This window comes from Chiloscyllium punctatum, chromosome 39 (genome assembly GCF_047496795.1).
Source record: "Chiloscyllium punctatum isolate Juve2018m chromosome 39, sChiPun1.3, whole genome shotgun sequence".
NCBI lineage: Eukaryota > Metazoa > Chordata > Chondrichthyes > Orectolobiformes > Hemiscylliidae > Chiloscyllium > Chiloscyllium punctatum.
In genome coordinates this window covers 68,542,709-68,560,530 of record NC_092777.1, presented here as the reverse complement: position 1 = coordinate 68,560,530, position 17,822 = coordinate 68,542,709, and the positions used below count along the sequence as shown (strand labels likewise).

Sequence of the window (17,822 nt, the reverse complement as noted above, 5' to 3'; positions counted from 1 at the left end):
CAATTCTTTCTGTTTTTATTTAGAATACTGAGAGACCTGGATAGATTGGACATGGAGAAGATGTTTCCGTTAGTAGGAGAGACGAGGGCCGAAGGGCACAGCCTCCGAGTGAAGGGACTGAGGTGAGGGGGGATTTCTTCAGCCAGGGGAGGTGACTCTGTGGGACTCATTGCTGCAGAGGGTGATGGAGACCAAGTCATTGTGTGTCTCTAAGACAGAGGTAGATAGGTTCTTGATTAGTGAGGGGATCAATGGTTACAGGGAGAAGGCAGGAGAATGGGGTTAAGCAACACATCCGCCATGACTGAATGGCAGTTTGACCTGATGGGTCGAGTGGCTGAATTGTGCTCCTATATCTTATGGTCCCAAGACAAGCCCATAGCCCTAGGGACCAGTGTCTCACCGACTAACACTCAGCCTAGACCCCACCTGACACGAAACCCAACCCACAAGACTACCCACAATCCCCAGAGACCAGTCCCTCACCCTGGGGACCAGACCACCCCCACCCCCAGAGACCTGTCCCTCACCCTGGGGACCAGACCACCCCCACCCCCAGAAATCAGTCCCTCACCCTGGGGACCAGACCACCCCCACCCCCAGAGATCAGTTCCTCCCACTCTGAGCTGCCCCACCCACTCTCAGCAGGCCCCTCCCACACTGAGCAGGCCCCTCCCACACTGAGCAGGCCCCTCCCACACTGAGCTGACCCCACCCACTCTGAGCTGGTGTGCTTACCATCTCCTTCATCCACCACCGCGTGAATGACCATGGGGTAGACCGTGTGCTCTCCGTCCAGGACCAGCTAATGGGAGAGGGAGGCACACACAGCAGTCACAACCGGGTCCAAGTACCATCCCCAGGGGCCAGGTGCCAATCCCAGGGGCCATGCCCCACCCCCAGGGGCCAGGCCTCATTCCCAGAAGCTCAGGGGAATGGGATGGGGAATGGGATGGGGAATGTGAAGCCTGGTCCTGCTCTGACCTCCCTACACTCTCACCATCGGGAAACAGGCCATTCTTGTACTGACCTTTCTTAGAGATAGTCTCAATCACTGGAGTTAACCCCAGGAAGAGGAAGGGACTGGTGCAGGATATGGTGGAGAGAAGGAAAAAGGGAGAGAGAGAGAGAGAGAGAGAGAGAGAGAGAAAGGCGGGGGGGGTGGAAGGAAAGAAGAGAGAGAGAGAAAGACGGGGGGAAGGAAGGGAGAGAGAGAGAGAGGAAAGGTGGGGGAGAGAGGAAAGGGGGATGAGAGAGGAAAGGGGGATGAGAGTGGAAAAGGTGGGGGGTGGAGAGAGTAAATGAGGGTAAAGGGAGGAGAGAGAGAAGTAGGGGGGATGAGAAAGAGGAAAGGGGGGAGAGAGTGAGAGTGGAAAGGAGGAGAGAGAGAGGAAGGGGGGGAGAGAGAGTGGAAAAGGGTGAGAGAGAGAGAGAGAGGAAAGGGAGTTACGGAATTGGAGGAACTTGATAATCAGGAGAGGAGGAGTGTGTTATCAAGTGAGTACTGTCTGCTCATGTTAAACCCAGTTTCCCTCCAGCATCTCAAGTCTGTTTGTACTCTCCAACGGAGAATGACCCAGGAACCTGCTCGAACACTAACACGACCCACCTCCCCACCATCTCAGCTCATTGGCTACAGAAGCCTTCATTTATTACCTTGAAACTCGACTCTGTTGGCTTTCCAAATGCTGAGAACATTAGCTAACCTCACACTGTGCCAGCCCCAGCCTGACCTCCCCCATACAGTTCTCTTCAATCCTCACAAAACCCCCCTCTCCTGCAGAAACAGCGCTGGTTCTAAATTCCCATCCTCCTTCTTAAATGCCTTCACATCTTCACCCCGTCCCTATCCCCTACATCCCCATCCCCTACACCCCCTGTCCCCTACACTCCCTCCCTGTCCTCAACACCCCCTCCCTATCCCCTACACCCCCTCCCTATCCCCCACGCCCCCTCCCTATCCCCTATATCCCCTCCCTATCCCTACACACCCACCCTATCCCCTACACCCCCTCCCTATCCTCCACACCCCCACCCTATCCCCGACACCCCCTCCCTATCCCCTATATTCCCACCCTAACCCCCACACCCCCTCCCTATCCCCCACGCCCCCTCCCTATCCCCTACATCCCCTCCCTATCCCTACACCCCCTCCCTATCCCCTACACCCCCTCCCTATCCCCTACACCCCCTCCCTATCCCCTACACCCCCTCCCTATCCCCTACACCGCCACCCTATCCCCTACACCCCCTCCCTATCCCCTACATCCCCTTTTGATCCCCTACACCCCCACCCTAACCCCACACCACCTCCCTATCCCCCACACCCCCACCATATCCCCCACACCCCCACCCTATCCCCTACACACCCCCATCCTCAACACCCCCACCCTATCCCCCACACCCCCTCCCTATCCCCTACACCCTCCCCAACCTCACACCACCTCCCTATGCCCTACACCCCTACACCCCCTCCCTATCCCCTACGCCCCTTCCCTATCCCCATACCCCTTCCCTATCCCCTACACCCCCACATTATCCCCTACACTCCCACATTATCCCCTACAACCCCCTATCCCCTACACACCCTCCCTATCCCCTACGCCCCTTCCCTATCCCCATACCCCTTCCCTATCCCCTACACCCCCTCCCTATCCCCTACACCCCCACCTTATCCCCTACACCCCACATTATCCCCTACAACCCCCTATCCCCTACACCCCACCATCCCCTACACCCCCTATCCCCTACACCCCGTCCCTATCCCCTACACCCCGTCCCTATCCCCTACACCCCGTCCCTATCCCCTACACCCCGTCCCTATCCCCTACACCCCGTCCCTATCCCCTACACCCCTTCCCTATCCCCTACACCCCCACCTTATCCCCTACAACCCCCACCTATCGTCTACACCCCCTCCCCTTCCCCTACTCCCCGTCCCCCTCCCTTCCCTTTCAACCCCTCCCACTCCCCTACACCCTCTCCCTATCCCCTACAGCCCCACCCTATCCTCTACACCCCCTCCCTATCCCCAACACCCCTTCCATATCTCTGTCACCTGCTCCATCCCGTACACCCCCCCATCTGTCACCTCCTCCAACCCCTACACCACTGCCCTATCCCCTACATCTCCGCCCTATCCCCTCCACCCCCACCCTATCCACTACATACCCTCCCTGTCCCCTACACACCCTTCCTATCCACTACATACCCTCCCTGTCCCCTACACACCCTCCCTATCCCCTAGAACCCCACACCATCCCCTACACCACCTCCCAACCCCTACTCCTCCTCCCTATCCCCCCTCCCTATCCCTTACACACCCTCCCTATCCCCTACACCCCTGCCCTATACCATACACCCCCTCCCTATCCCCTACACTCCCGCCCTATACCCTACACCTCCGCCCTATCCCCTCCACCCCTGCCCTATCCACTACAGGCCCTCCCTATCCCCTTCACCCCGGCCCTATCCCCTCCACTCCCACCCTATCCCCTCCAACCCCACCCTGTCCACTACACACCCTCCCTATCCCCTACACACCCTCCTTATCCCCTACACACCCTCCCCTACACCACGTCCCCGACACCCCTTCCCTATCCCCTACACCCCCTCTCTATGCCCTACAACCCGTCCCCATCCCCTATACCCCCCCATTCCCTACACCCCTTGCCTAAACCCTACACCCCCACATCCCCTACACCCCCCCATCCCAGAGACCCCCTCGCTATCCCCTACGCACCTCCATCCCCTACGCCGCCCTTCCCCCACGCTACCCATCCCCCACGCCCCCATCCCCGACGCCCACCCATCCCCCACGCCCCCAATCCCCTACACCCCCATCCCCGACGCCCACCCATCCCCCACGCCCACCCATCCCCTACACCGCCCATCCCCCACGCCCCCAATCCCCTACACCCCCATCCCCAACGCCCCCCATCCCCTACGCTCCCCCATCCCCAACGCCCCCTATCCCTTACGCCCCCCCATCCCCCACGCCCCCGCATCCCCCATCTCCTACGCCCCCCCATCCCCGACGCTGCCCATTCCCCACGCCCCCTCATTCCCCACGCCCCCAATCCCCTACACCCCCCATCTCCGACACCCCCCCATCCCCAACGCTCCCCCATTCCCTACGCCCCCCCATCCCCAACGCTCCCCCATTCCCAACGCCCCCCCCATCCCCAACGACCCCTATCCCCTACACCACCCCCAGCTCCTACACCCCCTCCATATCTCTGTAACCCCCTCCAGCCCCGACACCCCCTCTCTGTCTCTGTCACCACCTCCAGCCCCTAAATCCCCTCCCTATCTCTGTCACCTGCTCCATCCCGTACACCCCCCCATCTCTGTCACCTCCTCCAACCCCTATACCCCTGTCCATCCCCTACATCTCCACCCTATCCCTTACACCCCGCCCTATTCCCCTACACCACCGTCCTATCCCCCACCCTGTCCACTACAAATCCTCAATGTCCCCTACACACCCTCCTTATCCCCTAGAACCCCACACCATCCCCTACACCCCCTCCCAACCCCTACTCCTCCTCCCTATCCCCCCTCCCTATCCCCTACACCACCGCCCTATCCCCAACACCCCTGCCCTATTCCCTCCACCTCCGCCCCTGCCCTATCCACTACACACCCTCCCTATCCCCTACACCCCCGCCCTATCCCCTCCACTCCCACCCTATCCCCTCCAAACCAACCCTATCCCCTCCAAACCCTCCCTATCCCCTACACACCCTCCCTATCCCCTACACCCCCGCCCTATCCCCTCCACTCCCACCCTATCCCCTCCAAACCCTCCCTATCCCCTACACACCCTCCCTATCCCCTACACACCCTCCCTATCCCCTACACCCCCGCCCTATCCCCTCCACTCCCACCCTATCCCCTCCAAACCAACCCTATCCCCTCCAAACCCTCCCTATCCCCTGCACCCCCTCCCCGTCCCCTACACCCCCCATTCCCTACACCCCTTGCCTATCCCCTACACCCCCACATCCCCTACACCCCCCATCCCCTACACCCCCTCGCTATCCCCACGCCCCCCATCTCCTACACCCCCAAACCCTGACACCCCCCATCCCCTACGCCCCCCATCCCCAACACCCCCATTCCCCTAATCACCCCCATCCCCTACACTCTCCCATCCCCTAGACCCCCTCCCTATCACTTAGGCCCCGTCCTTATCCCCTACGCACCCCATCCCCTACGCCTCCACATCACCTACACCTCCACATCACCTACACCCCCCCATCCCCTACGCCCCTCCATCCCCTTTGCCCCTCCATCCCCTATGCCGCCCATCCCCCACGCACCCCATCTCCTACACCCCCCCATCCCCTACGCCGCCTCCATCCCCTACACCCCCCCATCCCCTACGCCGCCTCCATCCCCTACACCGCCCATGCCCCACGCACCCCATCCCCAACGCCCACCCATCCCCTACGCACCCCCCCATCCCCAACACCCCCCTATCCCCTACACCACCTCCAGCTCCTTCACCCCTTCCCTATCTCTGTCGCCACCTCCAGCCCCTACACCCCCCCCATCTCTGTCACCACCTCCAGCCCCTACACCCCCCCATCTCTGTCACCTCCTCCAGCCCCTACACACCCTCCATATCTCTGTAACCCCCTCCAGCCCCTACACCCCCTCCCTATCTCTGTCACCACCTCCAGCCCCTACACCTGCTCCCCATCTCTGTAATGCCCTCCAGCTCCTATACCCCCTCCCTATCTCTGTCTCCTCCGCCAGCTCCTACACCCCCTCCAAATCTCTGTCACCTCCTCCATCCCCTGCACACCGTCCCTATCTCTGTAACTCCCTCCAGCCCCTACACCCCCTCACTATCTCTGTCACCACCTCCAGCCCCGACACCCCTTCCCTATCTCTGTCACCTCCGCTAACCCCTACACCCCCTCCATGTCTCTGTGACCACCTCCAGCCCCTACACCCCCTCCCAATCTCTGTCACCACCTCCAGCCCCTACACCCCCTCCCAATCTGTCACCACCCCCAGCTCCTACACCCCCTCCCTATCTCTGTCACCACCTCCAGCCCCTACATCACCTCCCTATCTCTGTCACCTCCTCTGAAATCTGCTCTGTTGAGTTATCTTGCCCCTCTTTGCTGATTGGAATGTGATGTCTGACAGGTCGCCCATGGGAAAGACCCAGATCCTGTACATTCTGTAAGTATTGCTGTTTTTTACCTCATCCTCCATCCAGTCTGAAGGGTCGATGGTGTGAGATGGCAAACAGAACTGCTGGCACACGCCCCGTTTGTAGTGCACTGTTTCCGATTGGAGGGAGTTATCCTTCACTATGTAACTGCAAAGATCCAGATTGGAAAATATGAGAGAGTAACAATCACCAGGTAACCAAGCATCACAGATAACACGTGGCGAGATGCCCAGTGGGTCTCACATCAGTGCTGGAAAACTATTGGAGAAAATAGTGAAGGATAGGATTAATCTCTCCTTGGAGAGGTGAGGTTTGGTCAGGGATAATCCGCACGGAGTGGTGAGGTCTGGTCAGGGATATTCCGCACGGAGTGGTGAGGTTTGGTCAGGGATATTCCGCACGGAGTGGCGAGGTTTGGTCAGGGATAATATGTACAGAGAGGTGAGGTCTGGTCAGGGATAATATGTACAGAGAGGTGAGGTCTGGTCAGGGATATTCCGCACGGAGTGGTGAGGTCTGGTCAGGGATAATCTGTACAGAGAGGTGAGGTCTGGTCAGGGATATTCCGCACGGAGTGGTGAGGTCTGGTCAGGGATAATCTGTACAGAGAGGTGAGGTCTGGTCAGGGATATTCCGCACGGAGAGGTGAGGTTTGGTCAGGATAATCCGCACGGAGAGGTGAGGTTTGGTCAGGGATATTCCGCACGGAGAGGTGAGGTTTGGTCAGGGATATTCCGTACAGAGAGGTGAGGTTTGGTCAGGGATAATCCGTACAGAGAGGTGAGGTCTGGTCAGGGATATTCCGCACGGAGAGGTGAGGTTTGGTCAGGATAATCCGCACGGAGAGGTGAGGTTTGGTCAGGGATAATCCGCACGGAGAGGTGAGGTTTGGTCAGGGATAATCCGCACGGAGTGGTGAGGTCTGGTCAGGGATATTCCGCACGGAGTGGTGAGGTCTGGTCAGGGATAATCTCTACAGAGAGGTGAGGTTTGGTCAGGGATAATCCGCACGGAGTGGAGAGGTCTGGTCAGGGATATTCCGCACGGAGTGGTGAGGTCTGGTCAGGGATAATCCGTACAGAGAGGTGAGGTTTGGTCAGGGATAATCCGCACGGAGAGGTGAGGTTTGGTCAGGGATATTCCGCACGGAGAGGTGAGGTTTGGTCAGGGATAATCCACACGGAGAGGTGAGGTCTGGTCAGGGATAATCTGTACAGAGAGGTGAGGTTTGGTCAGGGACAATCAGCACGGAGAGGTGAGGTTTGGTCAGGGATAATCCGCACGGAGAGGTGAGGTTTGGTCAGGGATATTCCGCACGGAGAGGTGAGGTTTGGTCAGGGATAATCCGCACGGAGAGGTGAGGTTTGGTCAGGGATATTCCGCACAGAGAGGTGAGGTCTGGTCAGGGATAATCCGTACGGAGAGGTGAGGTCTGGTCAGGGATAATCCGCACGGAGAGGTGAGGTTTGGTCAGGGATATTCCGCATGGAGTGGTGAGGTCTGGTCAGGATAATCCGCACGGAGAGGTGAGGTTTGGTCAGGGATAATCCGCACGGAGAGGTGAGGTTTGGTCAGGGATATTCCGCACGGAGAGGTGAGGTATGGTCAGGGATAATCCGTACAGAGAGGTGAGGTCTGGTCAGGGATAATCCGCACGGAGAGGTGAGGTTTGGTCAGGGATAATCCGCACGGAGAGGTGAGGTTTGGTCAGGGATAATCCGCACGGAGAGGTGAGGTTTGGTCAGGGATATTCCGCACGGAGTGGTGAGGTTTGGTCAGGATAATCCGCACGGAGAGGTGAGGTTTGGTCAGGGATAATCCGCACGGAGTGGTGAGGTCTGGTCAGGGATATTCCGCACGGAGTGGTGAGGTCTGGTCAGGGATAATCTGTACAGAGAGGTGAGGTTTGGTCAGGGATAATCCGCACGGAGAGGTGAGGTTTGGTCAGGATAATCCGCACGGAGAGGTGAGGTTTGGTCAGGGATATTCCGCACGGAGAGGTTCGGTTCGGTCAGGGATATTCCGCACGGAGAGGTGAGGTTTGGTCAGGGATATTCCGCACAGAGAGGTGAGGTCTGGTCAGGGATATTCCGCACAGAGAGGTGAGGTCTGGTCAGGGATAATCCGTACGGAGAGGTGAGGTTTGGTCAGGGATAATCCGCACGGAGAGGTGAGGTTTGGTCAGGGATATTCCGCACGGAGTGGTGAGGTCTGGTCAGGATAATCCGCACGGAGAGGTGAGGTTTGGTCAGGGATAATCCGCACGGAGAGGTGAGGTTTGGTCAGGGATATTCTGCACGGAGAGGTGAGGTTTGGTCAGGGATAATCCGTACAGAGAGGTGAGGTCTGGTCAGGGATAATCCGCACGGAGAGGTGAGGTTTGGTCAGGGATAATCCGCACGGAGAGGTGAGGTTTGGTCAGGGATAATCCGCACGGAGAGGTGAGGTTTGGTCAGGGATAATCCGCACGGAGAGGTGAGGTTTGGTCAGGGATAATCCGCACGGAGAGGTGAGGTTTGGTCAGGGATAATCCGCACGGAGAGGTGAGGTCTGGTCAGGGATATTCCACACGGAGAGGTGAGGTTTGGTCAGGGATAATCCGTACAGAGAGGTGAGGTTTGGTCAGGGATAATCCGTACAGAGAGGTGAGGTCTGGTCAGGGATAATCCGTACGGAGAGGTGAGGTTTGGTCAGGGATAATCCGCACGGAGAGGTGAGGTTTGGTCAGGGATATTCCGCACGGAGAGGTGAGGTCTGGTCAGGGATATTCTGCACGGAGAGGTGAGGTTTGGTCAGGATAATCCGCACGGAGAGGTGAGGTTTGGTCAGGATAATCCGCACGGAGAGGTGAGGTTTGGTCAGGGATAATCCGCACGGAGAGGTGAGGTTTGGTCAGGGATAATCCGCACGGAGAGGTGAGGTTTGGTCAGGGATAATCCGCACGGAGAGGTGAGGTCTGGTCAGGGATAATCCGCACGGAGAGGTGTTGTTCATGATATGTAAATAAATAACGCAGATGAAAACGTGAGGAATGATCAGTCAGTTTGTGGATTACACAAGGATTGACCGAGTGGTTTGCAGTGAGGAAGAAGGTCTTAGATAACAGGAGAATATAAACTGATTGGTCAGATGGACAGATCAGAGGCAGATGGAATTTAACTCTGATAAATGGGTGATGATGCACTTTAGAAGAAGTAACAAGACAAGAGAATACTCCATGAAATAGCAGATCACTGGGAAGCTTGAGGAACAGAGGGATCCCGGAGGGTGGCAGGATCGGTGAATACAGTAGACAAGAAAAATGGGACCCAATGGAGGTATCGATTCTCCGAGTGGGGAGGTTATATTGGAGCTGTACAGGACTTTGGTTAGAGCACAGCTGGAGCACTGTGTGCAGTTCTGGTCACTGCACTAGGGAAAGGTGTGATTACATTGGAGGGGGTGCAGAGGAGATTCCCCAGGACGTTGCCCTGGGATAGACTCTTTCAGCGCTGAAGAGAGGCTGGATAAGCTCAGGATGTTTTCTTTAGAGCAGAGAAGGCTGTGTGGGGGCTGGATAGTGGTGGATAAGATAGGGAGGGGCATGGATTGGGTGGACAGAAAGCTGCTGCTCCCCCTAGCTGAAAGTTCAATAATGACAGGGCATCATTTGAAAGTGAAAGGCAGGAGGTTTCAAGGGGATTTGAGGATCAGGCCTTTCCGCCAGAGGGTGGGGATGGTCGGAAATGTACTACCTGGGAGGGGTTTGAGGCAGGAAACCTCACAATCTTTAAAACGTCTCTGGTCAGAAGATGAAGTCTCATTACATTCAAGGCTATGGGTGTAGTGCAAAAAGTGGGACAGTAAAGACTCAATAGGAATGGGCTGAAGGGCCTCTATTGAACTGTATGCTGCAATGATTCTATGAGACAAATTAAACAGATTCGAGAGATTGAATATTGTTATCGTCAGTCCAGAGTACACTGCAGTGTCTCAGAGACTGAACTGTAGAATCAGCAGAGAGCAAGGCCATTCAGTCATCATGTCTGTGCTAGCCCTCCCCCACCCTCTCCCCTTTACATTCCTCACCATCCAGTGTTTATCATCAGAAAATTCACTGAAACATACAGCATCAAATGAAGCCACTCTGCCTGTCAACTGGAAAACAAGCCCCACTCCCAGCTCTGTCTCCCTGGAGGGTCTGGGACCCTGGGGGCAGATCCAAGCTCCTTTTATCTGAGTCGAGGGTGTTGGCTTCTCTGATACTTTCGGACAGTGAGCTCTGACCCTGACCCCGCTCCAGGTGAAAAAAAGGATTTCCTCATCTCACCCTAACCCTTCTCCCAATCACTGTAAACCACAGTGCCCTACTCCCTGAGATCTCTGTGAAGGTAAACAGGCCCTTTCCCAGCCACAGTATCCAAAGCCCTCACTATTCTGCACATCTCAATCAAATCCTGACTCAGTCGGCCGTGTTTCCCACTCACTCACCTGGCACAGCCATTCTGAAACTGCTCTGTTGCTCGGTAATAGATTGTGATGGCCACTCGCGCGTCAGCATCGAAAGTAAACTCCACGTTGTAGTAGACCTTAGGCTTCAGGAGTTCCTCACCTGGAGTCTTCACCTCCTCACTGCACCTGGCACAGAGAACACACTCGGCTGAGACCCCCAGGGAAACTGCTCAGACATTGTAGAGTGTGAGTAAGGTCAATATGCTCCATATGTCTCCATGTATAAACAGTGGGCACAGCTTCCTATTGTTATGATGTTAAAGGCATGCACTATCCCTTTAAGAGAGAGTGAAAATTGTTGGTGGTGAGCATTTGCAGGCACCTGTCATGTGACTGACTAGCAGTCTCAGAGAGGAGTGGACAACTGAAAATATGTAACATTTGGCTGCTATGTTTGGCAACAATTTAAAATGTAACCAATCAGTTTACATTTTGCCCCAGGATACTAAAACCCAATCGAATTTGAATTTTACTGTTTTGACAACATCGAACCAATGAGATTAACCAATATTTGAGATATAAATAAATCAGCATTTTGAGGGTTAGCCAGAGAGACAGCAACAACCTTCAATCTAGGGAGAGAGAGAGTCTGCCATTCAAATCACTCTCTATCAAAGGGACCTTTTTCATATGAGACATCTTTGCAGTAAAAGACTGAAGGCGACCCAGGGAGATCTGCAGCTGAGAGGACACAGACACCAATGATGACGCCACTGTTTGGTTTTCAAAATTAAGTGGATATAATTTTAATAGGGACTTTTATTGGATCAGCACATTGTTAGAGTCGGAGGGAAATTACAGACCTTTAAGAGCAAGGAGGCTTAGAGTTGTAAATAGTTGTTGTTTAATGCTCGTTTTTAAAGTTAAAGAATAAAATTGTTATTTGTCTTTAAACAGTGGAATTTGAATGGTTCTCTGTCACTCATACAGTTACGAGGCGAGGTGAGCTTTTCTGGGGGTTTGGTTTAATTAGCAGAAAGGTTTACCCCCGTGTTGTAACACTATACCATACTCCAACATATAGCTTCCTATACCATGCAGCAACATACAGCTTCCTAAACTATACTGCAAATTACAGCTTCCTATACCATGCAGCAATGTACAGGTTCCTACATCCTGCTGTCTGATTAGATTACATTACATTACAGTGTGGAAACAGGCCCTTCGGCCCAACAAGTCCACACCGCCCCGCTGAAGCGCAACCCACCCATACCCCTACATTTACTCCTTACCTAACACTAGGGGCAATTTAGCATGGCCAATTCACCTGACCTGCACATCTTTGGACGGTGGGAGGAAACCGGAGCACCCGGAGGAAACCCACGCAGACACGGGGAGAATGTGCAAACTCCACACAGTCAGTCGCCTGAGGCAGGAATTGAACCCGGGTCTCTGGCGCTGTGAGGCAGCAGTGCTAACCACTGTGCCACCATGCCGCCCACTAAGCTGCCTTGTGTCTGGAGCATTCACTAGGCCCGACCATCTTGCTCTCTCCCACAGCTGGATCGATCTCTCACACTGAGAGGTGAGTGAACCTGGCAGCCATGGACTTTTCCCACTTTATTCACTTACTTGACCAGTCGCAGAGTGTCTTTCCGGATGTTTATCAAGCTCCGTAATGTCTTCACTGGATCCTGAGGGGGTGGAGCAGCATAGGGAAACTACGGAAACATGAGACACAGAAAAAACTTCCAATCAATCATTTGATCCAAGAATAGGTTTTTGATTTGAGACCCAGTATTGGTCTTCAATCAAGCAACATCTGCATAAGCAGCTTCACCTCGAGATTCCAGCAACAGGCACCTAGCCAGAAACACCCTGCTCGGCAACAAGCTGCTCGGCAACAAACTGCTCGGCAACAAGCTGCTCGGCAACACCCTGCTCGGCAACAAGCTGCTCGGCAACAAGCTGCTCGGCAACACCCTGCTCGGCAACAAGCTGCTCGGCAACACCCTGCTCGGCAACAAACTGCTCGGCAACAAGCTGCTCGGCAACAAGCTGCTCGGCAACACCCTGCTCGGCAACAAGCTGCTCGGCAACAAGCTGCTCGGCAACACGCTGCTCGGCAACACGCTGCTCGGCAACAAACTGCTCGGCAACACCCTGCTCGGCAACACCCTGCTCGGCAACAAACTGCTCGGCAACAAACTGCTCGGCAACAAGCTGCTCGGCAACAAGCTGCTCGGCAACACCCTGCTCGGCAACAAGCTGCTCGGCAACAAGCTGCTCGGCAACACCCTGCTCGGCAACAACCTGCTCGGCAACAACCTGCTCGGCAACACCCTGCTCGGCAACAACCTGCTCGGCAACAGCCTGCTCGGCAACAATCTGCTCGGCAACAGCCTGCTCGGCAACAACCTGCTCAGAACACAACTGCTCAGCAACAACCTGCTCGGCAACACCCTGCTCGGCAACAATCTGCTCAGCAACAGCCTGCTTGGCAACAACCTGCTCGGCAACACCCTGCTCGGCAACACCCTGCTCCGAACAACCTACTCTGAACCTGCTCAGACCAACCTGCTCAGCAACGCCCTGCTCAGCAACAACCTGCTCAGAACAACCTACTCAGCAACACCTTGTTCCGCAACAACCTGCTCAGAACACACTGCTCTGAACCTGCTCAGGAACAACCTGCTCAGAACAACCTACTCAGCAACACCTTGCTCCACAACAACCTGCTCAGAACACACTGCTCTGAACAACCTGCTCTGAACCTGCTCAGCAACAACCTACTCAGAACACCATGCTCATCAAGAACCTGCTCCGAACACGCTGCTCAGAGCAACCTGCTCAGAACAACCTGCTCAGCAACCAGGAGTGTTCAGTTAAAGTGGTGCAGTTACTATGGGACTGGGGCAGTGATCTGATGTAGACAATATGTAAACGAAACAGTACAAGGCGCCTGAACAGAGAAGGATGGGGGGAGGTGGAGTAACATCAAGGAATCCTGGGAGAACAGTTCCATCATCATTCTCTGAATGTTTCCATTCCTCAAGGCACAAGCTAGCTGATTCCCTTCTGAAACATCCCTGGCTTCTCCACTTCAAACCTCCAACATAAAACTGCTGAGGGAAAGAAACACTAGCTTCCTTCAGGTTTAAAGTGGATTACTGCAGAGAACTAAGAAAGAGAATTTTTTGGCAGCTGCAGACCTGCTGGTTTCTCTTGAGGTCTGACAAAGCTTCTATCTTATTCACAGCCTAATCTGTTCAGCTCCCTGACAGTCCAACCACATACTTGTTGGCAGGCAGACAACTGCCGTTCTTGAGAACTGGTCTAGTCCACAAACCAATCTGCTTCACTAGTAAACAATCCCTTGGCTCCAGTTCACCTGCACTTTGGAACCCAGCAGGACACAAATGCAGTTCACAAGAAGTCTTAAATTCCTTACCTTTGACACATGGAGCTGTCCTTGTAAACCCCTGGCTTTTAAAACAACTCTTTCTTATTTCATGCCAGTTTTAAAAAGGACAAACCAAAAAATAATGTGGACTTTACTCTGAGGAAGAGCTTTCCAAAAATACACAAGAAATAAAAACACTCCTCTATTCCATCTTATACAGGTCACCCCTTATTTTTAAACCATGCCCAAGTTCCAATCTCAGCCACAGAGGGCACTATCCTTTCAGTGGAATCCCTCAGAATCCTTCATGTCTCTGTACGATCACCTTCAAACCTCTAAAGGGGTCTGGGGACTCTGCTTCTTTACAGAAGGATGCCAATGTTCAAAAAAGATTCAGCCTCTCATACCTGGGATAGGCAGCATGTTACTTTCTGAGGAAAGGTTGAGCTTGGTCTGCTTCCTTCAGAGTTTTGAAGGTGATCTTATTAAAACACGGAGGGTCCTGAGGTTGCAATGTGTAGATTCCTATACCATGCAGCAATGTACAGGTTCCTAAAGCACTGATCCAGTTTGCCAAACCTTTCCACAGAAATGATGCCCATTGCAGATGTGAGTCATCAAATCTTCTTTGAACATACAGCCCAAGGATATCCTTCTGTAAAGATGGTGACCAATACCGTGCAAACTATTCCAGATTACACGCTTTTGATGTAAAACTGAAGCAAAATTCCCAACTTTAATAATTCCTCACAACAACTTGCAACTTTCCATCTGCCTGTCGTCATTACTTCCTCCTGTAAGGAACTATCACAATGTCCCAAATCAAACTGCCGTCGTCCCTGGATGAGGAAGGTGACGATTTGAGATTCTCTCTCTCTTCTGCACTCTTAGAAAGGGATAAAGGAGATGGACAGACTGAGGAAGGATTGTTACTCTGGCCCCTGAGGGCACAATAACCTCCTGATTGCTTATGCAGTGGACAGCGTGGTTTCTGGATGTACTGGGATCAGTTCCATATTGGTACAGAATGACAGAACATTCCAGAACTCAATCAGAATCTGTAAGTGAATCATTGTTGATGAGGAAACAACCAATGTTCCCTGCAGAATTCCTGTTGGCACTACAGTCTACAATAGCAAAATATTTTGAATATCTCTTGTCCATTAATCCAAACCTCAACTAAACATGTGCTTGTACAAACGCAGTCGAGTGTGTTTGAATAATGGTGATGTAGGGAAGGCATATCTCACACAATACTCACAGGTACTGGGCGGACTCCCAGAAAATTGAGGTCACTGTTCTCTCCAAACAGGTAGCCTTCAGGATGAGTGGAGTCAAACCTCTCTCCTCCCATGATGAAATGACTGGCAAAGTAATTTCCTGAAAAAGGCAGAGAGTAACCCCCACACGGGTAAACAACATGAACATCAGGATGCAAACTGATTGCTTAATGTCAGGATCCTGGGGAAAGGGTCAGTCTGTGTGTGAGGTTGATTGAAAGTTTCTGAGTAATCCAAGATGGAGGATGAGAAAACTTTCTGGCTGTAACAGCTGCTCCTTTTTTGAGGTATTTTAGGTGCTGGAGGTGATTTTCTCGAATTCCAGGAGCAGCAATTACTGTTTTATATGCTGTTGCATGGTTTTAGAATTTTGGGGGAAAAAAATGATCAAAACGTTGGCATTTTAAAAGAGAGAAAGACAGACAAAAGGCAGCAACCTCTTGGTCAGTGAGGGAGAGAGAGAAAGAAACCCACACTGCTAACTGACACAACAGTGAACCTGCACAGTTACTGCCTTTGCTATCTGAGTTCATGTATCGCTGGACATCGGAGGGTGTCTGGGGAAATGAACTAATTGTGAAATTCACAATTTATCTTGGGAGAGCTCACAGCACGGGAACAGGTATGTGTATAGCTTTTAAGTGTAACTTTGCTGTAAGTGTGCAGTAGTGAGTACAGTGGGTTCTTTCTTGATTCTGTGTTTTATTGAGATCTGTCTCTTGACTAAATTTTAAAAATATAAACCATAAGTACTAAGTTAGCCTGGAGCATTATTCTTCAGAGCAAAAAGAGGGTGCTATTTGCTGGGTCTGTAGACTGTGAAGGAGCAAAGGTGGCCTTTAGTAGAGTAGATGCCCTTCCTGTCGGGTGTGGGAGCTTAGGGAGAGTTTCCCTGTTACTGATGATTATGTCTGCAGGAAGTGTCTTTGGTTGCAAATCCTATCAGATCGCATGGATTGGTTGGAGAGGCAATTAGAGGCAATGAAGTAAGGGGTGTGATGGATGGCAGATATAGGAAAGGAGAAAGACTACAGAAAGAGTCACATAGATGGGTTAACTCCAGCAAAAGTAAGAGAGGTAGGCAGCTAGTGCAGGATAAAAACAATGACTGCAGATGCTGAAAATCAAATACTGGATTAGTGGTGCTGGAAGAGCACAGCAGTTCAGGCAGCATCCAACGAGCAGCGAAATCAATGTTTCGGGCAAAAGCCCTTCATCAGGAGTCTTCTGTGGCTATCCCCATTTCAAACAAGTATGCTGTTTTGGAAAATGTAGTGGTGATGGATTCTCAGGGAATCAGGGTAACGCAAACAGCCAAGTTTCTGGTATTGAGACTGGCTATAATGCAATGAGTGATATGTCAGGTTCCAAGCGATTGATTGAGTTAGGGGACTCTACAGTCAGAGGCACAGACAGACGTTTCTGTGGCCAGCATCGAAAAATCAGAATCGTGTGTTGCTTCCCTGGTGCCAGGATCAAGGATGGCTCAGAGAGGATGCAGAATGTTCTCATGGGGGAGAGGGGCCAGCAAGAGGTCATTGTACACATTGGAACCAACGACACAGGAAGGGAAAAGGTTGAGATTCTGAAGGGAGATTACAGAGAGTTAGGCAGGAATTTAAAAAGGAGGTCCTCAAGAGTTGTAATACCTGGATTACTCCCAGTGCTACGAGCTAGATGAATAGAGCAGATGAATGCATGGCTGAGGTGCTGGCGTATGGGAGAAGGATTCACATTTTTGGATCAGTGGAATCTCTTCTGGGATAGAAGTGACCTGTACAAGAAGGGCGGATTGCACCTGACTTGGAAGGGGATTAATATACTGGCAGGGAGATTTGCGAGAGCAGATTGGGAGGATTTAAGCAAGTAAGGTGGGGGGTGGGGGGGGGACCCAGGGAGATAGTGAGGAAAGAGATCAATCTGAGACTGGTACAGCTGAGAACAGAAGTGAATCAAACAGTCAGGGCTGGCAGGGACAAAGTGTTTTTGATAAGGGATAACATTACAGCTGTACTTAGGGAGGATATTCCCAGAAATACATCCAGGGAAGTTATTTGGGTGGAACTGAGAAAAAAGAAAGGGGTGATCACCTTATTGCGATTGTATGATAGGCCCCCTAATAGTCAGTGGGAAATCGAAAAACAAATTTGTAAGGGGATTTCAGTTATCTGTAAGAATAACAGGGTGGTTATGGGAGAGGATTTTAACTTTCCAAACATAGACTGGGACTTCCAAAGTGTTAAGGGGTTAGATGGAGAAGAATTTGTTAAGTGTGTACAAGAAAATCTTCTGATTCAGTATGTGGATGTACCTACCAGATAGAATGTACAAAACTTGACCTATTCTTGGGTAATAAGGCAGGGCAGGTGACTGAGGTATTAGTGGGGGAGCACTTTGGGGCCAGCGACCATAATTCTATTAGATTTAAAATAGTGAAGGAAAAATGATAGACCAGATCTAAAAGTTGAAGTTCGAAATTAGAGGAAGGCCAATTTTGACGGTATTAGGCAAGAAAAGC

The 17,822-nt window shown here is 52.6% G+C and overlaps 1 protein-coding gene across 7 annotated transcripts in view; it reads right to left on the bottom strand.

Moving 5' to 3' along the window:
- Positions 1-17,822, bottom strand: part of rnf157 (ring finger protein 157) — a 181,044-nt gene that overhangs the window by 149,603 nt on the left and 13,619 nt on the right. For 6 of the 7 annotated variants that reach the window (XM_072559018.1, XM_072559019.1, XM_072559017.1 and 3 more), the window contains 5 exons: positions 15,286-15,404; positions 12,254-12,342; positions 10,661-10,807; positions 6,220-6,337; positions 739-805 (listed from right to left, as the gene is read on the bottom strand). In XM_072559018.1, the coding sequence (XP_072415119.1) occupies positions 739-805; positions 6,220-6,337; positions 10,661-10,807; positions 12,254-12,342; positions 15,286-15,404 (540 nt within the window). The remainder of the gene's footprint in view (positions 1-738; positions 806-6,219; positions 6,338-10,660; positions 10,808-12,253; positions 12,343-15,285; positions 15,405-17,822) is intronic. The other variant, XM_072559021.1, reaches the window with a different exon arrangement.